This window comes from Eufriesea mexicana, unplaced genomic scaffold (assembly GCF_001483705.2).
Source record: "Eufriesea mexicana isolate 0111107269 unplaced genomic scaffold, ASM148370v2 scaffold4744748272, whole genome shotgun sequence".
NCBI classification, from domain to species: domain Eukaryota; kingdom Metazoa; phylum Arthropoda; class Insecta; order Hymenoptera; family Apidae; genus Eufriesea; species Eufriesea mexicana.
In genome coordinates, this window is record NW_016907930.1 from 282,508 (window position 1) to 308,335 (window position 25,828).

General features: G+C 36.8%; 1 protein-coding gene across 1 annotated transcript in view; it reads right to left on the bottom strand.

The window, feature by feature from the left end:
- Nox (NADPH oxidase) overlaps window positions 1-25,828 on the bottom strand; it is a gene marked incomplete at its 5' end in the record, with an annotated part of 74,075 nt that overhangs the window by 1,439 nt on the left and 46,808 nt on the right. Inside the window, 7 exons of the mRNA XM_017897617.1 lie at window positions 107-310; window positions 4,840-5,049; window positions 5,614-5,810; window positions 7,374-7,591; window positions 17,665-17,791; window positions 23,845-23,996; window positions 25,151-25,292. Of these exons, the coding sequence (XP_017753106.1) occupies window positions 107-310; window positions 4,840-5,049; window positions 5,614-5,810; window positions 7,374-7,591; window positions 17,665-17,791; window positions 23,845-23,996; window positions 25,151-25,292 (1,250 nt within the window). The remainder of the gene's footprint in view (window positions 1-106; window positions 311-4,839; window positions 5,050-5,613; window positions 5,811-7,373; window positions 7,592-17,664; window positions 17,792-23,844; window positions 23,997-25,150; window positions 25,293-25,828) is intronic.

Consider the following 25,828-nt stretch of genomic DNA (forward strand, 5'->3'; position numbering starts at 1 on the left):
AAATTATTATTATTGATTTAATTCCTATTAAACAGTACTTCAGAGTATTAATTTCAGAAAGGGGAATTTTCTCTACAGGAAAGATGAAGAGTCGTTTATTTCGAACCATTTGATGCACCAAATCCATGGCTAACTGCAAGGTGACAGCTTTCATGTCATTTTTCTGCAAAGCACTGGTAATGTACATGTGCATCTCGAGAAAACGTTCCATAGCGATGCCTAATTCAGCTTGTTCCATTTCCAATTGAGACAATAGGTTTATAAACCACTCGAAAGAACGTTGATCTCTGTTGATCCAATAAAAATCTACCTGTAAATAGAATTCAATTATCGAATTACTTTTGCTATTTTGCTATTGAAAATCGGTATTTTTACCATGACGGTAAAATATGTATGTATAAGTAGATGAAAGAAACATTCTTTGGTCCGCAGACTTTTGCTGTATTTTTATCGTGTACATGTCTTTCGACATTTAAACAAATGTTTCGTGATATTAGTAATATGATAATATATATATTACCATATACATACATATTTATCATTTTCGTCTACGTTAAAAGTCAATATATATATATATGTTAGTATGTTAGCTTTTCTCATTCTCTCTTTCACATGCTTCTTCACGTCGCCATTTCTTTGCAACTTGAAGCCCAAATATGAGAATTCTTTCACCTTCTCAATTTTTTTTTCCCTCCCATTGCCATACCTTATCCTTCCGGTTCTCTTTACCTTTTCCGAGAACTAACATTTTTGACTTTTTCACCTATTTCTTCACCTATTTTTACTTCTCTTATTCTCCCTTTCTTCATTTCTTCTTCTATTTCGCTACTATATATTGAGAATAACGTGGGACTCAACGTACAACCTTGTCTTACGCCCGTTGTTGTATAGAATTCTTCTGCCATTGCATTTCCTACTCTTACTACGTTACTTACATTACCATATAAATTAACTATCCTCTCTACGAGGTCTGTATCTATATTATTACGCCTCATTATTTCCCAAAGTTTAGCCCTATTTACACTATCGAACGCGGTTTTCAGATCCACAAAGAAAGCGTACAATTTGCCACCTTCTCTATCTTTTCTACTTAACTGTCTTTCCACTATATGCTGTAAGACGAAAATATTGTCCATCGTACTTCAGTTCTTTCTAAAGCCTGCCTGTGATTCGCTTAACAGAATTTTCCTATTGAGGTTTTCCTTTAGCCTTTCGTTTAGGACTGAAGCGTATATCTTATACGCTGTGCATAAAAGACTTATGCCTCTATAGTTAGCTGTGTGATTCAAATCTCCTTTTTTGTGTATCGGGATTATTATCGACTTCCTCCATTCTTCTGGAATCTTCTTCTTTTTCCATGCTTCTTTGATGGCTCTCTTCAATCTTTCTCTCGTATGTAGAACCTCTCCTGTACTGTAGAACCACGCATCGTTTCAGATCCCATCAATTCCTGTCGCTTTTTTCCTCTTCACTCCCATTATTTCTAGCTCAATTTCTTCATCTGTTCAACTTTGTTTCCGAAAGACTACGCAGACTTCACTTGTACTATCCGTTTTCTCCTTTCCCATTTGCGCAGTCTTCTTCCCTCCTAACTTCTACACAAAATGCATGTACCAATTTTCCATAGGTATCTCCGATCCTATCTCTTTATCTCTTTTCCTCTCTCTGTTAATATATTTCCATTTTTGGGTATTAGTCTTCAAATTTTTTATTTCTTTGTGATACTTTTCCCTCGTTTGTTCCTTTTTCTCTGCTATCAAGTCCTTCAGTCTTCTCTTTCCTTCTCCGATCTTATCCTTCCCTATTTTACCTTTTTTCCAGTCATTGTATGCCTTCTTGCATTTTCTCTTCTGTTTCTTGCAGTCTTTGTTCCACCACTTGGTATTTTTATCTTCCCTCTCGATCCCTTTCACTTCTTTCTTACATAAGAGTTCATCAACTTTTTCTTTCACCTCTTTCCACTTGCTTTCGAGCCCTTTTTCTATGTATCCCTGGTCTTTTGCTTTATTCATCTATGTTCCAATCGCTTCAGTGTCCCAAACCGTTATCGTCCTCCCCGGTTCTCGAGCTTCCTTCCTTCAGTTATGCTTACCTTTCAGCTGTACAGTCAGCGGTAGGTGATCAGATTTGGTTCTCCCGTCCGTTACAAAATTTTTTATTTTCCGCCAGCATTCTGTGTTTACAATCACGTAAAAGCTATTGTAGTGCCCCCCCCCCTCCACCCGCCCCCTTTCCCTATGTATCAATATCCCCCAATATCCAATATCTTCTACCAGACTTAATAATCTTTCTCCCTCCTTGTTGAGGAGTTTATCTTTAGCGTTCCTTCTTCTTGTATTCGTTGTATCTTCCACCGGTCCTATACCTCCTTCTTCCGCAATCCTCGCGTTCATATCTACTCCAACCATTATCGGACCTTCTCTTTCTTCTGCTTCCTTCTCATTTAGCCCTTCCACCAGTTTGCTCATTTTCTGATTACAGTATACCGTCCATATTCTCCATATCTTCTTACCTGTAATTTAGTTTCCTTAAGACAGCTCCTTTCAATTCCGTTTCTTCACCACGTACAACCCAGCCCTTCCTCTTTTCTTAAGCTTTTAGGCTGGTTGACATTTCCAGATAGATTGTTCCGGTAATCTACTTCTCCATCTTTCCCAAGCTTTACTGTCTAGCCACGTTTCTACTACACCAACGTAGTCAAATTTTTCTATATATTTTCGAATCTCTTTCATCTTTCCTACTTCCTATTATCCATATTTCTCTTCCTTCCTTCTCTGGTACTGAACAGTCTATCTAAAAATTTTTGTTACCATTATGTTTCTTGAGTGTTCTTCAGCTTATTCATTTGCCTTCTATCAAAACCTTATGAAAACCAATCTTCACCTCTTTCCCATTGCTCCTTTCAGCTTGTGCCCATTGAACTAATTCTCTTTGTTCTTCCCTTTCCTTCTTCGAGAGGTCACGATCAATATAGATCTTCTTACGGCCCAGATCTTTTTTCCTACTCATTACTTCGGCTTTATCTTCCTCCCTCCTTAGCCTTACCAGGATCATCTCTCCGTTTGTCCTGCCGATGGATTTAACCCATTCAATTTCACACTTTAGGCGCAGTTCTTCCTCTAGGAATTTTTCTGTACATTCCACTACCTTTTCCTTTTCTATCCGTAGCCCTTTTATGATCTTTTATGACTTTTATTTTAATCCTTGACATGATTACGCGGACAAATTCTTCGGTTTCTATTGATTTTGTTTCGAATACGAATTTTCCGGAGTTCCTGACTTACAGTTTGTTAATGTTGCTATATATATACGGCTCTAGAGTATTACAGCAGCTAGAATATGATTCATATATTTTCCTCCTAGTATCCTTCCATTCAAATCACATACACTGTCAAAGCGTGTTTTCAGAACATGACGTTATCGAAACATGAGCCTTAAATTTGACTTACACCCTCTTATGACAAGGTACGAAGTCATGGCGTTTTAATACTTTAATTCCGAAAAGCTATGAGAATACAAAATATAAAAATAAAGCTTACTTTAACTTGTAATGTGATTTACGATGTAATTGGGTATACCGGTTACCTTTAGTGCAAACATTCTCAAGATATAATTTAATTCTATTTGGTAGCTACTCCTTATCGCAGAAAATGTGGTTACTGCTATGAATGACATGACATATGTGTCGACAATTAAAAGAAATTTGATGTTACTGCAATTCTTCATATTATCTTCATTTCGTTAAATTCAGTTTTCGTAGTGGTGCATTTTCAGTTTTGGAGATATGTTTGTTACTAATGTAACGAATTATTTGCTATTTTGATCAAGGACAGATTGATGTGATCAATGAAAGGATTGCACAAAAGGAATAACTGTCGAACCCTGTGGAACGTCTGAAGGTATCGGACTTCGGGATACTACATTATTAATGACATTTGATTGAAAATCAAAGAGAAAAAATTAGATAGCAATAAGCTGTGCACTATGCGAATTAGTTATAATGTACATGTGTATAATTTCGCCCACCTGATATTGCACTATCGATGTCAACAGAAATCCTCTATCGTGACATTTGAAAAGAGCTACAGTTTAATGTAATTCATTTTACATTTCATCGGAAAATTCCTTTTCGTTGAACAGTAAATGGAGTCGCTAAGGAATTCTATAGCTTCATAACATCATGTGCTATATAATTTCAGATGAAATCTTTTATGAAGCCTGTGGCATTGTAAGATATTACTATTAATCGTATAATAAGGATCATATCATTATGTCTCATTCAATACTACTGTACATTTAGGTGCATTAATTAATTTATGTGTTATTTCGAAAAAAAACGAGTATAATGGTATATATATATAATGATATATGTATGTATGTATGTATGTATGTATGTATGTATGTATGTATATACAATGTCTATAAAACATCTTTTCGATGCAATATCTGCAGCTATCCTATAGGAATACATTCGTACTAGATATCTATCTAACAGCGACACGAAAATTGCGCGTCTACTTCGTAATTCCATTTAATTCCATTTAATTCCAATTTCATTTTATTGGTTGTCCGTTATGGCCCCATTAGTGTAATTACGAGGTAGTATACCAGATAAAATACTACCGATCGAATTTGCGTTTGGGATTATTGGCGTATTATGATCGCGGTATTCAGCGATAGCAAGTTACAGTTATTATTATTTCCCGGTAAAAGTAGCGGTAATATGTAATAGGTAATAGACGGTATTACTGCTACTGCTGTTATTATTATTATTATTGTAAGAATTTTCAAGTAGATGGAAAGTAATGAAAATGTCGAACGATATTACATGATATTTACTTTTCGAAGATGCATCACGGTAGGTGGAATCTCACTGGCCCATGAAAATTTACATTTTGGACAAGTATGCCTAGCCTTCCAATAACGATGCATGATAGATTGTAATATCGAAGCGAAAGGGGTTACTCCTATTCCAGTTGCGATTAGAACCGCGTGTTGCGCTTGAAATATGTGGCTCGAAGGAGCTCCGTATGGTCCATCTAGGAAAATCTGAATAATAATAAACTATTTAGTTAAATGATAGGTAATCGTAAATTCGTTCTTCGTAAATAACGAATAAAAATAATTTCGTAATTATCGTATTTCATCGAATGTGAATTTATAAAGATTCGAAAAAATGATCTCAGGCGAATTCGTGCTTTATATGTGTGTGTACATTCGTGTTATACGAAACAAAGCATTAGAAAAAGTAAGTGAAAATATTGTAAATAATAATAGAATGTTAGGAAAGATATTGTTATTGTGGTCGCCGAATTTCTCCTCTTTTTTCTTTTTCTTCTTTTTTTTTTCATAAAGAATAAGGAATTCGTAAAGAATAATGAAAAGAAGCATGAGGTATCATTGAAAGAATGATCGAATAATGTTGAAATGTCGGAAAAAATGATGTTGAAAAAGAATTCTTTCCGCGAATATATAAAGTCAGTAAAATAGGGAATTTTCGTTGTGGTAATTGTTTTCTTCGTTTGAATTGATTTTTTTCAATGAAGAGAATCGTTTGATTCTTCGAATAATAAACTTGGAATAATAAGACGCAGCTGTAAGGATAGTGTATACCTCCAAAGGTTTTCCAACGGTATAATTGAGCGATAGGTACGAAGAAGCATCAGACTTGATATTATCATCGGTATGTCTTCTTAAGGTCTTTTCCAATTTCTTTCCTAGTTTACCCTCCTCTGCTGCCGATTGGATCGTATTTGGATTATTCGATGGTCTTCTTCCGTATTCATTCGCACTTGACCGACAACTTGTTTCTGTTGGAACAAATTCGAGAACTCTTATTTTGAAATTAACCAAAGAAGTTACAGTCTGTCCGATAATAACGTGTTCGGTTTTACAGCCACTTAGTCGATAGCTATATTCCCAATTCTTGTGCGATCTTGTAGAGGAGAACTTTCCTCTGAATACTTTAGAGAAATACTTTAGAGAGGTAATTCAGCTTTCTCCAACAAATTCCAATGAACGACGTGTTTTAACGAAATAGTCCGGTAGAGCGTTATAGAGCGTTATTTAAATCACGAGTGCTGTGTTTTTTTTGTAATCACCTGAAAATGGGCCGAAAATGTGACACGCTGCCGCTGCTAAATATATGGGCAATTGAAGAACATTGGTCAGAAAGTGGGTGACGAGGTATGAAAGAAGAAATCTACCAAAAGTTAACAAAAACAGACGACATTCTGTACATGTTTACAGATAATTTAATCGCCGAAAAAATGTTAAAGATGTATAAAAATGCCTTATAGCCATCTGTCAATCTGTACATGGAAGAAGAGGAAAACTGGATTCTAAACTGGAAGATAACTACCCGAAAGATCGGAACAGGTGCTGTATTGCGTGGAAAAGAATATCTGGCATCAACCAGCCCAAGTGAATATACCTACTAATATTTTGGAACTCGAATAAATCAATTTTTCAATGAATTATGCCAAACACGCTTTAATCGGATAGACTGTACGTTGAGAAGTATCACTGTATATATTACGCTAGTTAGCGTATGGTAGAACGAGAAATATTAATTCACGAGAATTAACGACTATAAAGTTTTTCAGATTAAGCAACTTATTTCGAATTTCCTATTTCGTATTGTTTAGCTTAATTTTACGCTATCATTTTATGCAAGTAGATATCCGAAATGGTGGAAGATTCGATGTTCGTTGGAATTTTTTAACGACGCAACTTATTCCGTCATATTGTTGAGTATCATATTATTGGTGAATTTGCACCAGTTCGATGGTTTGCAAATTCGATCAAAGTTTACATTTACGCATTTAAAGGTACACGCGTTCACGCTACTCGAATCATTGAATGGTGAATTCAAATGGTATTTCCAAATCGAATAAATCGAATACAAAATCCTATTTGAAGTTTGAGAATGTTTCTCAGTTAGTTGAATGTTATTCGACGAACCTATGGCGATTGTTATGGCGATCATCGGTGATCGGCGATTAAACGTCATTTATCTTTACGTTTAAACTTTCCTTGCCAATGATCGACTCGATGATAGTACTCGATAGAACTCGACGATTGAATAATTCCATTATATTGCGATATTGCGTTGTTTACATTGAAAATAATGCCGTCTATCAAATTCATTCTCAACGGTATTTACCGTTGTGTTTCTACGATAGATATTCGAGAAAAATATTTTTTTTTCATTTTTTATACAGTTACGGTAACTTTCTTCGGACATTCTTTAGAAACACAGCGTGAGAGGGTGTTACTTAATAATGGAGAAAAGACTAGTAATAGTAAACTAACTGTAGATCTTTCGTAGAAAGAATTTATTATCAAATTATCAGGACTCGTCAACTTACTACCTTTACTCGCTGCCGTTCTTGATTCCAATTCGTAATTTTCCATACTCGGGGTCTTGAAAGCGATTATAGGAGGTTTGTTTCTCATGTACCGAAAGCTTTGCGCTAATCCTTTATTCTGTGGGCTTGAATAAACTTGGTCTAGAGATTTCAGGCGCGTATAGCGGACTTCACGTTCTTTGAAGTTTCTTTCCGACTCCGATCTGGTATAATCGCGAAGTCTGTTGAGAAAATTTACTAATATAATATCTTATGACTTATTATATAATAAGGTACAGGTATACATATATAACCAGCACACGATTTTAGTTTCCGATATATATGTACATATAACAAAGGTTTCTAGAATAGAATTCTAGGCTTCACGGGTCGTATTTCTAACTTAATAAGTTTCCGGATTTCTTTTCTCGGATTAATATTTAAATATATGTAAGAATATGTAAAAATATGTAAAAATATGTTGAAAAAGTATGTGATTCTATTTAAAAGAAAATTGAGGTTAACCTTTGTATCTTCCTTATGGATTGACCTAGAAAAATCTTACCAACACTAGATTACGCGCTAATCTTGAATCATTCAATTCATAACTCTTATTTTAATTTTCGATAATTCTAAAAACTATTATTTCGTATCGTGCAAATTACAAACAATTTACAACTGTCAGACCCGACAGATTGGACCCAAGTGCGACAGACCCACCAAAGCGACGAACGGGCACCTACTTGTAAATCAGCTCATTGACTACCGAAAAGCAACTTCCTTCACAGTTTCCACTCCTCATCTAAAAATCCTTCCGATACAGCCATGCCTAATCAAAAAACTCTACTTTTCCACCACTAACGTCTACTTTTAACCAATCAAAGCAAATTCGAGGAAACATAGAGCAGGACACGACCAGGCATGATAGAAAGCAAAAATTAGTACGTATTCGATACCCATTCGACACCGAAACATCTTCTAAATATTATAAAGCGCGGATTTCAGACAATGCTCCGCTAACGTTTCACATTTAATCATTGTACAGTTCAGTTACAATAAACAGCCACGAACAAGTTAAAATAAATCTCTAAATCTCATGTCTCTAACCTACACTTACGATCCGCAAAATATAAACTAATCAGGCAATATTAATTTGGCGCTTGATGCGTTCTTGACAGTTGGAGAAATTCGACTGATTGGATGCTACGATAATTTTACAACTACTCGTTAGCAAGATTAGAGAATTTCTAATATAATATTTATGAAAGTTAAAATTCTATTCGCTTAAGATGCGAGTATATTAGAAAGTGGGTTACTTTTTTCTGCCTACTTTTTTTTCAATGTACTTGTTCAAAGATCGAACTTGGCTCGTAGAGATTCGAGTATACTTGCAATATACTTGGTCCCATTTGTGCTTATTTAGCGGCGAACGGATGGTAGGGTGTTGGAACCCGGATTTCAATATACAACACGGGTTCTAGCAACAAGGCTACGTTGGAAAAATACAAGTCGGCGGAGAGGAAAAACACAAAACAGAAATTGAAATTGGAACTGACTGAACTGACTACTGAACTGAAACTCTGCTGAAACTGTGCTGAAACTATATTGAAACTGTCCTCAAACTGTGCTGCAACTGTCCTTTCGCAAATTTTGTGGGCGCTTGTATAATGTTAGTTTTTGGGGGGGTGAAGATGATCATTGGTCTTTAGTGAAAGTGGGAATGAGTCAATTGTTTTTGCACTCTGAAATAGGTCTGCGTTTATCAGCCAAGTCCTTCTAGTGACTAAGGGCCAACGAGTCGTTAGTCATCCAACAAGGGTATAAAAAGGAATATAATGGTATAGAAACAACTACCGAGGAATCTGTGACAATGTTGATATGTGACCTGTTGATACGTGATCTGCGAGAAATAATGAAATGCTCACGACTTAAGGCGACATGGTACGACAGGGTATAGAAATTCAGACAAAAATATTATAATTGAATGGCTAAATAGAGATAAGATAAATTACGTAAGCGATAATGAAGTTGCAGCAGAAATTAATGAATGAATCTAATGAAAATAAACGGAATGCAGAAGATCGTAGAACAATGCAGAAGAAGGAGAGGAAACAGAGAAAGCTACAGGTTTATTGTCAGAGGGATTCGTTGCTCTAGAAACATGTTTAAGATGTTCGAATGATAGGCAGAAAACACGGCAGACGAAATAACAAGGTTAAAGAAAATCATTCAGCAGCCAGCTGAAGACGAAGTAATTTGATCAAAGAAAAAAGAAATTTGTTAAATAGGTCTTCTAATTAATAAAAGCAGAGTTACTCGATTATTCGAATGGCTGTCTCATATTTTCGGTTTGATAATAGAGATATACTCTATACTGTATACTATATAATACTGTGGTATTGCGAGCTGGAAAGGACTCTAGCAAAGGAAATAGTATTAGATGCGGTATCGGGTTCGGCTGGGGCGTTCGGGGCGATGTCTGGAGTGCGTGCGGACGGACGGATAACCACGTGCAAGGGATTGTATGCGTGAGATATTTATGTCCGAGTCGAGTACAAGCAATGAACGAAAGTCTAGGCATGTGTCCGAGTTTCTCAAGTATTTGGCCCACCAAGGGCGAGGTCGCATGGGAAATGAGTGATCAACGAAGAGAGCTCGTGTATGAAAAGGGAGAGTGTTAAACTTTAAATAAGTGTGCACGGACACGGGCGAGAGAGAATGCGTGCAGTCGAGATGTAATGAGTAGAGAATCGTGTGTTTGAGAATTAGAGTTGAAGAATTGACGGAAACATAGTGTAATATCTTAGTCGAAATAAATTCGTTTTGTTATTAAAATAGTTTATTAAACGTTGTTTATTAAACGGATAGATGTATCTATACTGTCACTGGTGCGAAAAATCAGAAACTGCCATTTTAAAAGTTATTGGCAATAACACACGTATTATTTGTGGACAAATTTAACAACGTTACAGTTGTCCAGCACGGATGTCTGCATGACGGACACGAGAAAAGGCATAAATTTCATCCTTTCGCGTTTCGTCACCGCTTCTTCACCGGGAAATCGAGAATGATAAATCGAGAATAATTTTCAAAATCATGCAGATTCTTTGTTTTCATGGGTTGGCTTCGCAATAGATTTAAGGTAACCCAAACTTTTTTTCCAATTTTCCAATTTACAATTGTTTACATTGATTTGGAAATTTCGCTCATTATCAATAATCTTGGAGTGGTGCATGTGGAAATGGTTGACATAGATTTTAATATATATATATATATATATATATATATATATATATATATATATATATATATATATATATATATACAAAAATTAATCTCTCAGGAGAAATAGATATATTCATAAACTATGCGCCGAAGAGGTTCCGGGAACGCGTGAAGTGTTTATTTCACACGTTAGATAAGGATTAGGGGACCAGGACGAGCTGCGATCACATACCCTTTTTTCTTCACTCTAGTTTTTACTCTCTACGCGAACAATCAGAATACTCGAGATATACCTTCCATAGGAAAGAATAAAGATAATTGAATTGTAAAATACAGATAGTTATTTCTTTTTACCCATAATCCCAATAATATTAAACCGCCGCGGTTTGTTTATAGAAGGAAATGAGCGGCGATCCTTCGTAACCGATACGACACGTTCACGGAACACGTAATGGCGGAGTCGATGCGGTAGTGTGAACAATTTTTGCAAATATCTAGGAAATTAAAGCCAAGAGGCAATTATTGTTCAGATAAAATTTGTTCAGAATCTCGTCCTCTAAAACCTGTTCAAAAATCATAGGGATAGACCCATGCATTCTGAAGTTTTTAACAATTTTGTTTTTTATCAAAAAACTAGTAACTTTTTCAAGCTGCCCCGATCTATATTTCTTATTGAGGCACAAATAAAGCCTTTTGTTAAAAAACCGGAAAAAAAGACGCATTTAGGGCAAAGTCACTAAACTGCATATTTACCGCATATGAAAAGGATATACGAAGACGCAGACATGAATATAGGAACGGGAAATTTGTTATTAGGACAATCGAAATCAATGGAAGTCAATCGTGTTAAATCGTGTTAAATCGCGTTATAACGTAAAGGAATAGTAGACAGTGAAAACGGTGGAAAAACTATATAGATCTTTATTGAAAGGGCGAACGGTTAGAACTGGCCTGTTTAGGGCCACGCAGGTCACAAGTCGTCTTCAGCATACTGGAGACAAAAGATAAAACGCAAGGGAAGGGATCGCCCCCACATCGTTAGGATGTAGAGTTTACTTTACTATTTAATTTTACTATAACAAATCGAAATCGAAGGAAATTTGTAAAAGGACTCGTTCCTTGCAACACTATTTTCGGTATTGCACCCTTTAATATCGAAAAGATTTTCGGTCGAAGTAGAGCGTATAAACGATACAAGGAGAATAGAGCTACTTATTGCGGACGATCTGTTTCCACTAGTAGCGTCTAATTTGATCGATTAGCCGGGCAAAATGAAAATATTAAAAATTGATACTGCAAGGGGAAGGACCTAAAAGTTTATTTTAATTTTAATTTAAATCTTTTGCGCTATGTGCCTTTCTCGGCCCTTGAATAATACTGATAAGTACTACTGATAAGTAACTCATGTTCTTAGAGCGGAGCGTCTGCCGGAAAGGATGTCTTTTTTTTGATTGAAATATTACGCGTACTTGGACTTGGTTAGGAGTATAGAAGCGAGCGAAATTAGAAGGTAGGAATAGTGTTTGGTGGGTGTTGATTAGGTATAAAAAGGAATAGAGCATCAAACCGAAGGTAGCACGTGAGTGTAAATGTGAGGAGGGTAATATTCATAAAGAAAAGGGCGAAAATTAAATAGAGCTTTAGAGGTTAAGTGAGTGCAAAATAGATAAGGACAATATAGCGGATAGGTCGGTAAGAAGGGAAACCGGTAAGTTATTTAAAGAACCGAACAAACGAGCAGGGTAAAGAAGGGTAGGCCCGAGAAGCTCTTTACGGTGCTCCGATCTGGGCGAACGATCTGGCCGCCAGTTCGCGCAGTCGGGAGATTCTTCGGAGAATCGCCCACAGAATGGCGATCAGGGTCGTGCGCGGTTATCGCACGATTTCTCACGAGACGGCGACGGTCTTGGCGGGGATCCCGCCGTTCGACCTACTAGCGCTGGGAGGGAGGCTCGCGTGTACGAACTCCTCCACCGGGGGGCGGAGAGGCTCCGACCGACGGGGCCGTTTCGTTGAAGCACCGGGTCCGGCGGTCCGTTACGTCTGCCTGGCGGGCTCGGTTGGGGAAACCGAGCAGTCTGCGGCACCGGCCCGTCGGAGCCGTGCTCCCAGTGTTGGATGCTTGGGCGTGTAGCGGCTGCCGGCACACGTTCCGCCTGATGCAGGCGAGACGCCGTGCGACGCCACGCTCGCAGCCACCACCGCCCTACGCGCGAGGAGCCCGCATTATGTGCGCGCTCGCGGACTTTCTCTGCGGCCTCCTTCTGCAGCACAACATCTTCGCAGAAGTAGGGCATCGCCCGCCACGCGCTCGCGCTCTCCGTCATCTGGGGGCCGTTGGCGGGGAGCGAAAGATCCCGCCCCACAACGCGACTGAGGACACGGCGCGCGCGAGCCTACGCTGGACATTCCTGCAGCGCGTGCTGCGCCGTGTCCCGCTCTTCGCCGCAGTGGTGGCACTGCGTCGTCCTCTCACGTCTCAGCCGACCCAGGAACTCCACGAAACAACCGTGTCCGGAGAGCACCTGTGTCAGCCGGAACGTGTGCCGGTTGCCGCTGCGCACCCAGGCGTCCAGCACCGGGAGCACGGCTCCAACGGGCCGGTGCCGCTGGCTGCTCGGCTCCCTCAGCCAAGCTCGCCAAGCGGACATCACGGACGACTGAACTGAACTGGAACTGTACTGAAAACTGTGCCGAATCTATATTGCAACTGTCCTCAAACTGTGCTTTCGCAAATTTTGCGGGCCCTTATATAATGTTAGACTTTGGGGGGTGAAGATGACCATTGGCCCTTAGTGAAAGTGGGAATGAGTCAATTGTTTTTGGACTCTGAAATAGGTCTGCGTTTATCAACCTGGTCCTTCTAGTGACTAAGGGCCAACTAGTCGTTAGTCATCCAACAAGGTGCCTGATTTATTGCGACAACATTTGAAAGTAAGGGTGAACTTTGAATGGATGAGGGAGATGGGAAAAGAGGATCGGAAAGTAATAATTGCAAAATGTGAAAGTTGGAAGCAAAAAGAAGATATAATGAGGAACAAAAGTTCACCGAGGAATACAAACATATTCATTGAACGGGACTTAACCAGGGAAAAAAGGGGGTATAACAGAGATTGAGACAGATAGCGAAATTGGAGAGAGAAAAGGGCAGGAAAGCAAAGGTAGGATACCAAAGGATTAAAATGGATGGTGTATGGAGGAGTTGGAAAAATATGGTGGAAAACAAGAAAGAAACAAACCCAAATTTTTAAATCAGAGCTAAGAAAAGAGGATGAAATAGGAAGAAGGAATAATTGAAGGAAAAAGAGGAGGTAAAATGCTATTCTGGAACGTTGCAGGACTGACAGGGAAGGACGCAGACTTCCAGAGTTATTTACAGGGTTTTGGCTTTGTAGGAATAGTGGAAACATGTGTGGAAGAGAAGAGTTGGAATAAGATAAGAGGCAGGTTACCGAAAGGATACATATGGAGACACCAGGGAGCGAGAAAGGATGAAAGAAAAGGAACAGCGTTGGGGGGTACATTGATGGGAGTGAAGGAACAGTGGAAACCGGACGAGAAGGTGGTACAAGAGGAAGAAATAGTGGGAGGAAAGTTAATGATAAATGAAGAGGTGTGGAATGTATGGACTGTGGAATGTATACTGTAACAGAGAAATGGAAAATATTGAAAGAAAAATAAGGAGGATAGTAAAAGATGAAGGAGAGGACAGCAAATTGGCACTAGGGAGAGACTTTTATGCAAGGATTGAGAAAGAAGGACAATTGTACGTGGGCACTAATAACGTTAACGGTAAGGAAGAGATAGAGGAAAGAAAATCCAAGGACGAACTTAAGAACAAGCAAGGAGAGTGTCTGCTGCAATTAGCCGAAGATAGGAGTTGGCATATCGCTAATGGAAACATAAAAGGTGATGAAAGTGGAGAATTTACTTACATTGGAAGTAGAGGAGCTACAGTAATAGATTATGTATTGCTAAATACACAGAGTTTGAAAGAGGTGGAGAAATTCGTAATAGAAAATAGAACGGAGTCAGATCATCGACCTCTATGTCTAGCCTGGAAGGGAGTGAAGAACCGGGGAATATAAAAAGGAAAAGAGGAAATAAAAAATATTGTATGCTGGGAGCAGGAAGATGTGGAAAATTATCTTAAGAAATGTAGCGAATGGGAACTATCAGACGGGAATACAAAACATACTTGGGAGGAATTAGTAAGCAGAATAAAAGCGAGCGTGAGAACAAAGGAAATCAGATGGAGTAATAAAAGGATAGGATATTTTAAATGACTGGTTGAGCAATGTAAAAAAGCGAAAAGACAGATAAAAAGTAAATATACAAAATGGAAGAAAGGGAAGATTACAAGAGAAGAATACATAGAGGAGAAGAAACGATTTCGGGAAACGTGTAATGAGAAGCGAGAGAAAGTAAAGCAACAAGAAATGGAAGAGATAAGAAAGATTAAAACAGAGGCCCAAATTTGGAAATACATAAATAGGGAAAGGATGATACGACAGAGGTGGGGAGAGAGTATAGAGATGAAGGCATGGGAACAGCATTTTATAAACTTGCTGAATGGATCTAAAGAGGTGATGCGGAGTGAAGGTAGAAACTACGTGAAAGGAGAAGGGGAAGGGGAATATGGTTTGAAAGAGGAAGAGGTTGAAAATGGTATTAGAATAATGAAAAAAAAGAAAGCAGTAGATAGCGACGATGTACCGAGGGAAGTTTGGATATGCAGTGCAGGGAATGCAAGATCGAAGTTTAAAGAGTTGGTAAGAAAAATCTGGAACGGTGAAGGAACACCAAAAGAATAGAAAAGAGCAATTATTATGCCTGTATAGAAGAAAGGAGATGAGGGTGTGGTGCAAAATTACAGAGGGATGTCGATACTGAATGGAGCTTATAAAATTTATGCAGCAATATTAAACGAGAGACTAGGAAAGGAAATAGAAAAGATTGAGATCTTAAGTGAAACACAGCCAGGATTTCGGAAACAAAGAAAGGGGTATTGGACAACATCTTTATCCTTCAAGATATAGTGGAAAGGGAATTAGAAAAGAAGGGGCGCGGGAGGGATTGTAGCGTTTTTTATAGATTTAAAAGCGGCATTTGGCAAAGTAAACAGAAGTATTCTTTGGAAGGTTATGGAAAAGAATGGAATAAGTAAACCAATGATTGAAAGAATTAAACAGGTGTACGAGGAAACGATAAACATAATAAAATGTGGAGGAGAATTTTGGACAAAGAATGGGCTACGACAGGGATGTATACTGAGTCCGACCCTGTTCAATCTGTATGTGTCAGACACGAGCTAAAAGAAGAAATGAGGAAAGAGCAAGTTGGAGGAGTAACAGTGGGAAAAGAAAAATTTCATACGCTAGCATACGTAGATGATATGGTAATGGTAGCTAATAATGAAGAGAATACGAGACTTTCGATGAAGAGACTAGAAAAGTACCTAGATAAGAAAAAGAACTTAACGTAAATAAATCAAAATTAATATTTAGAAAAGGACGGGGTAGGAAAAAGAAACAAGAGTGAAAATGGAAAGGTGAGATGATTGAAACGGTGAAGGAGTTCACATATTTGGAGTTTAAATTGCAGGAAAACGGAGGAGTGTCAAGGCACATAAAGGAACGAGTAAAAAAGACTAATGTAATTATGAGACAAATATGGGGAATTGGTGAAAGAAAATTTAGGGACGAATTCAGTAAGAGAATGTATATGTTCGATAGCCTGGTGGCGAGCGTAATGTTATATGGAGCGGAAATTTTTCGGTGGAAATACCTAAATAGTTTAAAGGTAGTGCAGACACGTTACGCAAAATGGTGTTTAGGCCTAGAAAGGAGCACTTCGAACTACATAGTATTAGAGGAAATAAAAAGGGACAGGATAGCAAATAGGGCAGGAATTAGGGCAGTCAAATTTGAAGCAGGGATAAAGAACTCGTGTGGAAGGTTATTAGCCAAGAAATGTTTAAAAGAAAAGGAGAGTGGCAGATACCAAACTAGTAGCTGGAGAGATAAAGAAAAATTTTACCAAATGTATGGTCCAAGTCGGTTACAAGTGGCAATATTAGAAGAAAGAGGTAGGGATATATTAGACTTAATTAAGAAAAGAGATAAAGAATTACAAGGACAGTTGAAATATAATAAGATTAGAGAGTCGAGGTATAATATATATTACAAATACATAGTCACGTTAAAGCGCCCGAAATATTTAAATAAGGCAGGAAGTGGTAATAGCCAGAGACTTCGTGCAAGGGCGAGATACGGGAACTTCGAAAGGAACAATAGATGTTGGATAGCAAAAGAACAAAGAAGGTGCATTTTATGTAACAGAGCGGAGAGCACATTAAAACATATGATAGAAAGCTGTGACAAAGTAAAGGAAGGGGAAATTTCAATTGAAGAAGTTTTGGAAGGAAGAGGGTGCGAGATGGTAGAAAAATGGATAAGAAATGTAGATAGGAAAATAAGAGCAATAGAAAAGAAAGGAGGGCACTAAATAATAAAAGAGCGAGCAATGAATGAATAAAAGGGAGGGCATACATATGTAGAATACTAGAAAAGCGGAGAAATGGTAAGAAATGATATAGGCTTGAAACACGGCTTGAAAGACTAGCTGGCAGGCACTAGTGCAAGTACAAATATGCTAGCTTGTAAACGAAAAAGACGTTCGCGGAATATGTAATATGGAATCTGAAAGACAACATTTTAATAAAGTCAATCGAGCACGTTTTAAAGGAATGCCCGATGTACAAGGATCGTAGATCGTCGCTATAATATGAAAATGCCAATCCTAGCATTGAACATGCAAGAAGATTATTCTTCTTACGTACAACAGACAATGAGAATTCATACAACCGAGGTCGACAGATTTTAGGTCGACACTTTCCAGGGAAAACAGCTTCTGACCGATAATTTTAAAAGAGAGAAAGTTCCAACAATTATACATTTAGTTTACAATCTTATACAATCTTGCTAATTACAATATTACTTCAGAGATACATGATATATGTATTTTAGAAAACAGACATAGACATATGTATAGATAGTTATTTTATAATTTTCGAACGTCGACTACTTACGTCGTTAATATTGCGCTATTCTTCCTTCTTGCCAGTATATTAGGTACCGAAACAGATTTTTCCAAAGGCATCTTGTGAACGAGATGAGAATGATGCAGCTTCTGATTCGATTTTTTATGGATGTCCGCTACGGCTACATACGCATGAAAAATATATGTATACATCTATGAAATAGAATATTTATAATAGTAGTTTTTTCAATAGATAATGTACGTATGACAGAATGTAATTTACAATTCAATGGAGTTCTGTGCACGCGTTCCCGACGTTCCTGCCATATCCGCCATTCCCGCCATTCCAGCGTTTAGTACTACGTAAATAATCGTTGTCATTCTACTTGCAATCATTCGGCGATAGTGAAGATATCACAACTGTGATTATTCACACACTTTTTTCTATCAAAATTTTAATTTGCAAAATTCTTCCGAAAATTCGAATTATTCGAAAACTGAAAGTGACAGAGTAGTTTGTTTCCGTATTTTGTAATTATATGAACATTTTTATATCTCGTTAGAAATCAACATTTTGAATTTATAACAACTTTCTTTTCTACTACGTATAAACCTTGTTTTCAGCTTCCGAAAAATTGGCAAAAAACTTCTGCTACTATTTCATTCGATTAAATTTGCATGTACGCGTATTCACGATAGCGTTTCTGTCAATATGCGCTCGCTGCTTATCTACGCCGTTTCTGAGTGTCTGTACGTAGTAGATAAAATCCCAGATGAATTCGAAAGGTTAAGAAAAATAACGTTTTGGGTTAAAACATTATAAAGATTATAACGTGCGAGTTTACCGAAAAGACAGCTTTGGGTGAAGTTTAAACGGCTTAAGGAAGCTACTACATACTACGCGCATTCGCGATAGACCATGCACGCTGTCGGTACGCAGCTCCGGTAGAACTGTGTGGACAAGTAAATACACCTACTGAGACGTGTAGATCACCGGTCAAATTCGCGTTCACCCGTTAACACCTTAATACCTACCTACAGTGACTCGCGAAAATATTCGGACACCAGGGTATGTCTGAATTAATCAGATCGTATCGCAGATACTAATAAATGGATCGTGTTCACTACTTCTGTTAATTCGTGAAAGGTCGTTTTCGATACTACGCTCATCCCTTTGTTCAGGACTGTAAAGCTAAAAGTGAAGGCTCTGTTTTATGTCCTTACTGTCAGCGTCCCTTGACTTTTCTACACTCATTGTCACCTAATCCTCCACTTGGGTAAACCCTAGCAAGCAACTATATATCACTCCGGAGACGACGGGCATGGGGACCCAGATTGTTTAAACAACCACCGCCACCGAAAGATGCTGGAGCTAGGATACACCCCCAATCAGCATAAAGACGAAGAATATATAACCACCGGCAGAGCAGTCACGAAGAGAGATCAGGAGAGTTATCCGAGAGTTATACTAAAATACAGTCCACTATACACAACCTTCCCCAATGAACCGTCCGTTATTAACCGTCGTCAACTAAGACCGACCTAGTGACGATATAAAACTTCTTCTAGTGATAAGACATTTATTCAAGTAAACATAGACATATGTTTTATGTAATAAATTTGCATGGATTTATTATAATAAATTATAAACAAAATGATGCCCCATTTTCACGTAACAAAAATATTCGGACACTTGGCATATATAACATTATATAACCCTAATTTATTTACATAAACCCATTTTTTTATATCTTGTCACATAGCCTTTTTGTTTCGATACGTGCCTCAATCTGTTGGGCATATTATAAATGATTTTTTCCAAATAGTTCGTACTTATAGCAATCCACTCTTCCAGCAACCTTTGTTTTAATTCTTCTTTTGAGTTAATTGGTGTTTTTCGTATTCCGCGATCTAAGTTATCCCATAAATTTTCAATCGGATTGAGATCCGACGATTGTGGTGGAGGATGAAGAACTTTCGGGCAACGATAAAGCAAGAATTTTTGTACAATGCGTGCTTTCTGTTTGGGGTCGTTATCCTGGTAAAACTTAAAATTGTTGCGAATTCCCATTTTTTCTGCACTATTTAATAAATTACTTTTCAGTAGCTGCAAGTAACAGTTTTCGTCCATGATGGTGTCAATAAAAACTAAATTGCCAACTCCTTTGGACGAAATACAGCCCCAAGCCATCACGCTGTCTCCGCCGTGCTATACAGTACCTTTCGTGTTTCGATGGTAGAACTGTTTATTCACTTTCCGCCACACCATTCTTCTTCCATCTGAATTGTGGATGTTAAATTTGCTTTCATCGGCAAATGTAACGTTGTCCCACCATGATTCCTTTTTTGAAATAAATTCTCGTGCGAATAATACACGTTTTTTCCTGTTTGCCTCATTAATAAAAGGCTTTTCTCTACAGACATGGCCGTTGTACCCGTCTTGCCTAAGAGTTCTCCGAATTGTTTCGGGATGAACTTGTGTTCCTGCCTCTTCATAATGTTCTGCCGCCAATCGAGCATTTGCTTTAGCATTTAATCGAGGATTTACTTTAATTTTTCGAACCATTCCTCTTTTTTTTCTCGCAGTTAGAGCGGCTGGTTGACCAGTTGGAGGAATAAAGTCGATACGATCTTCATCCTCAAACTTCCTAACCATGTCAGCGACCGTACTTTTACTGATTTTAAGTAAAGAACTATTGTCGCGGTAAGACTTTCCTTTCCCACGATGAAAAATTATTAATTGACGTAAATCAAACGATGTATTCTTTCCTTTACGACCCATTTCATCCTGTTTCAAGCTCAATACTGAGGGATACTGTAGTAACATCGTCGGCTAAAGCTATGTTTGTAAACATTCATCGGTAACTTGCAAAAATATTAACTGCTCGGGAAGAGAAATATCGTAAACGTACAATGTGTCCGAATATTTTTGTGACGTGAAAATAAGGTATCATTTCGTTTATAATTTATTACAATAAATCCATACAAATTTATTATATAAAACATATGTCTATGTTTACTTGAATAAATGTCTTATCACTAGAAGAAGTAGTGAACACGATCCATTTATTAGTATCTGCGATACGATCTGATTAATTCAAACATACCCTGGGGTTCGAATATTTTTGTGAGTCACTGTATATAGTATCTAAGAACTATAGTAGATAAGAACAATAGATAAACGTCGGTCATAAGTTTATGCATACGCTTTCAAAGATGCGTACATATAAGCAGAATTCAATGAAACAGTAGGAAATGTTTCGAGATCACTTGAAAAAGCTAAAACCGAGCGAGGGTAATATGTATTAACGTTCGCCTAGCCGACACCAGGTCATCGGTGACCCGAAATTTGAGCGGCAGCGGAGTGGTAACGTCTGCAAGCTCTTATCGCTGTAACAAACAACTCACTGCGTAGAGAGAGAGAGAGAGAGAGAGAGAAAGAGAGAGAAAGAGAGAGTGAGAGAGAGTACGTTCCAGTATGGCGTGAAAACGTAAAGAAACTAACTTACAATTAGATATAAGGAATTTAGTAATTCATCACTGAAAAAGTGAAAGATCATATAGAAAAATTGGAAATATAGTAAACAAAAGTTTTTCAACTGTCCGAAATATTATTAAAAGGTTTAAAGTTGAAGGTAGAATTGAAAACGCACCTGGACGTGAGAGGAAAAATATGTTAAATTCATCAGAAAAACGTTTTATTCTTCGAAATGTGAAACCAAATCCAAGAATCAGTTATTACGAATAATATACGAATTAATATCTCGAGGTCCAGCATTTTTGTAATAAAACTGTTTCTAATGAAATAGTCCGTAGAATATTATGGAAGTTTGGATTTTGCAAAAAAAATTTATTTGAAAATCTGGAGAATTTTTTATTGAAGATATTTTGTGACGAGTGTTATACGAAAGTATGGCAAAAATCGAAACGAACAGAGAAATGGATTCTAAAAATATTCGCTCAACAGTCAAATACGATGGTGGTCACGTTATGGTTTGGGGATATATCAATTATTACGCGGTAGGAAATTAAAAATTTATATGAGAAGCAATGAATAAAATGGAATACTTGAGCAAACTGAAGAATAATTTAAAGCAATGTATCCAAAAATTGGAAATCCTTGAAAAATTCCAATTATATCAAGATAAAGACTCCAAACACAAATCGAATATTATTCAAGAGTGGTTGCTATACCACTGTCCAAAAAACGTAAATACACCACATGAATCAATCACCCGATGTAAATCCCATTGAGATGGTATGGGACAGATTAGATATAAAAATACGAAAGCATTCGATAATTAATAAAGCGGAATTCCAAAGTAAATTAGAAGAGGAATGGCATAATACAGCATTATTCTACAAAATATTAACATTGTTAATATTATTAATTTTTGTAATGTATGCCAATAATTATGCGATGGCAATTGATACATGGAATCGTCTCATTTCATTTCTTTATAACTAGATGAAATTATTATTACGTGAAATTATTTTCTTCATAGTATTGTGCGTTTATGGTCTAATCTTTATGTATCTCAAATAAAAGACTTGAAAAATCTTTTATTACTTCTTTTATCCTTCATATTCCTATCGCTTTCTGCGTGTGTGTATATAATTACGTAACTCACTGTAGGTCAAAAGCGACCCGGTGCCGGCTCGTTGCGTCGCTCATCTACGGCTCATCTAATCTCGGCTATTCGAGGGTTAAAAAATGTTGTTGGAAATGTTGATTTCTACGATCTATCAAAATATTATCGAAATCTCTAAGGTATAATCTAATTTACGTAATTATGTATGTCGGACTTATATTTAGAATGGGAAACTATATAAGAACCATCTGGTGGCTATTGGAAGAGCTATTGTTAGCCATTCTAAGTGAAATTACGCTACAGTGTAAACGTTTGATGTATAGGGTTTGACGAGGCGTCTTTGGAAAAGTGAATTATCGCATCCGAGTTTTTTTTCGAAGAAAAAAAAAAATCGAAATTTAACTCAGACAAATTAAAATGGCAATTCCGTAAAATTCGATCCATGAATTCTTTTACGCGGCACAGCTATTCTCCTTTATTTGACAAGATGCTGTTTCAGCGCATAATTTTCGAGTGAATATCATAGGTATTGAAATACAAGTTACGAAGACACTGCTATTCTCAAATATACAATAATACCGCTTTATTTCTTTGTGCGGCAATATTTCAAAACTATAATGTACGTGTACTCATCTTGTTAGTTTAAGACGTTCAAAACGTTCAACAACAATGTATAATGGTAGAGATATAAAAAATTACATATCGCAGATAAGAAATGAATAATCTTTAACTGGAATAATTTTTCAATTACTAGCCTGAGAGTATGAATGCCTTCGTACGATACCTTTTTATAGATATGATACGAGATACGAGAATGCTGTATCGAATAGCACAGTTAAAATTATAAAGTTCCATTCCGAAACAAATGTTTGGTTGCATTTTTTCAATGTGCTAATGGATAAAAACGTAAAATTAGTTAGGAGCATTGGAAAAAGAAATTGCGCGAATATCATCGAGCTGTTCGTGTGAGCTGAGCAGTGAGTCACAGAAATATTTGTATTCCTTTAATTGTGAACTTTGATGAACTTGAAACGATTCCTATATTTCTATAACACGAGCCCAGAAATCTTTATCGATAAAAATCTGAAGCGATGTATATCGAATAAAGTTAAAATCGAGACATTTGTAATATTTTGATTTTTACGAGATTAAAGTTTCTCGCAATTTCTTCATAATTTACTTTAATCCCGATTTTTATTACGCTGGATTATTACCTTCCGACAAATTTTTCCTTGCCTTTACCATTTTTATGTAGTTAATTATCGATCGTAATTTAAGATCGATGAATAAAGCCACATTTAACAGATTGTCGTTACAATTAAAGTTAATAATACGTGAATAACCATCTTCATCGATATATCGCAAGATGTATGATTTCTTTTACTTTCAAAGTCCATTTTCAAAGTAAGTGGAAGGAAACGTTCCGCGAATGAGAATACGTCTGTGAATCACTGTACATTTACCGTAATATATTACCGAATAAATTATAATAAAATTCTAGAAAATCATGATCGTTTTAAAAAATTTTAAAAAATTGAGATGATAATTGCAAGTATTAAGTATAAATGTTGAAACATAACGATTTTAATAAGAATCTTGAATCTTAAATCGTATTAAAAAGTTTGTTAAAAATCAGCGTGTACCAATTGTAGACTGTGGTAACTGGGTTGTTTTCTCGCTATCAGGAACAAACATAGGATTATCAAAAGCGCCATGAGTTGCGTTTGTTGTGACCGGTGATGAAATTGCCTTTTCGTTAACATTTAGTTCTTCCTTTTCTTTAAGCGATCTGTATCGAGAAACATGTGAAACAATGAAACTATTAAAACTTGGTTTTTTTCTGGAAATTTCGTTAATCTCGCATTATAAATAGATATAATACAATAGAATCTCGATTATTTGCATCTCCGTTTTCTCAATTTCTTATTGTATGAAAACTCTCCTATCTGAAAACTCTCCTATCCTAACACGTTCTACATTCCAACGATAGATGTTTGCAATGGAAAATTGTTCGAAATGAAATGTTTTATTTCGAGAAAGCGAGATGTGATATTAAAAAAGAGAAGAAAGGAGGAAGAAAGTGGAAATATCTATCAATATATAGCTAATATCAGGAAAGTCTAGTTTTTTTTTCTTTTTCTTCACAATGGGTCTTGGTTTTCGAGAATGGTTTGGAACATATAGTATGGATGCCCAAAGTGAGCATGTATGTGGACATGCTTGCTAGATAACCAGGCATTATTTTCATATTTTACTGTTATATTTTATATATTTTTATATTTTATTATATTATATTTATATGTTATATTTAATCGTTATTTTAACGATTGCTTGAAATGTAACCGAAAACTATCAGTGTTTATAGTGGCGATATGAACGATTAATACAGAATTCACCCGATAATGACTAATACGGAAAAATATATGCAATAAATACTGCTATTTTATTACTATACTTTTATTTTACGACTGATACAGGATTAACATTAAATGCAAAAATAAATAAAATATTTTTTCAGTTGAAAGTTGTATTAGACCCTATCGACTTATCCACGACTTACTTTGATAAAGATTATTTACTTTACTTTGGATTTATTTACTAGATGCGTAGAATCAAAAACTTTAAATCAAAATATCTCGGAAACGAAGGCTCATTGAGATAGGATTTTTTGATGAAACTTGTAAGGTCCCATCCTACATATAATTTTCGATATATAAAAATTAACGCGAAGAAAGCACTCGCGTGTTCTATTATCGGAAAATATATGGTAATCGGCACATCCGTGTCGTTAAATTAGTTTGAATAATCGAGATTCTAGACTATGTATTGGCGTTTGTATTATAAAAATGTGATTTGTTAGCATCACATGATATCAACCCGTATCCTATCCGATTAATTGAAGTTTAGATAGGTTTGGATAAGATTATACGATATGCGACTTACATTTTCTTTGAGAGGGTCCCACTGTTACAACTATCGATGGAAAATATATTCTCCCTCTGAAGTTTCATCTGTTCTTTTTCAAAGTACGAATAAAGGCTGTTTGTCCATTCACCCACTGCTCGTATGTGAAGCCATATATAACCTATGAAAAGTAAGCAGGAAATATTAGATGCTGAAATTTGTCGTTTTTCTCGGCAGTGAATTTTTGTAAACCCAAGGGGTCAGGTTCGGGCTCCCATCTGAACAGAATAATATACATGTACAGTCCTGCCTTGTTATAAGTCGACTTTTGCTATCCAGTACCGTATCTTTTTATGATAGTCATCGCGCGGAGAATGAGACTAGCTACGAGCGAGCCAGACCAGAAATCTCGCGCCCGAGATATCGGTTACTTCGGCCTTCTTTTCCAAAATATCATACAGTGTACTTCGATCGAATAATCGCCTGCACCTCGTACGTGATCGCTCATTCGCAGTTTCTCGCACTCGCTGCGTGAAAGAACCGGAAGACGTGCCAAATAGAGGACTGTTTCGTTGTAACTTAAAACTGACTCCTGTCCGTTATCGAGTGGTCTACTTATAACGAGATAATGCTTTAAAAGTCAAACGATGTTATATTTTTTGTCGAACTAAGCCGGATTTCCCCTGGAAATCTAGGATGATGCTGCTTTACCGTAAA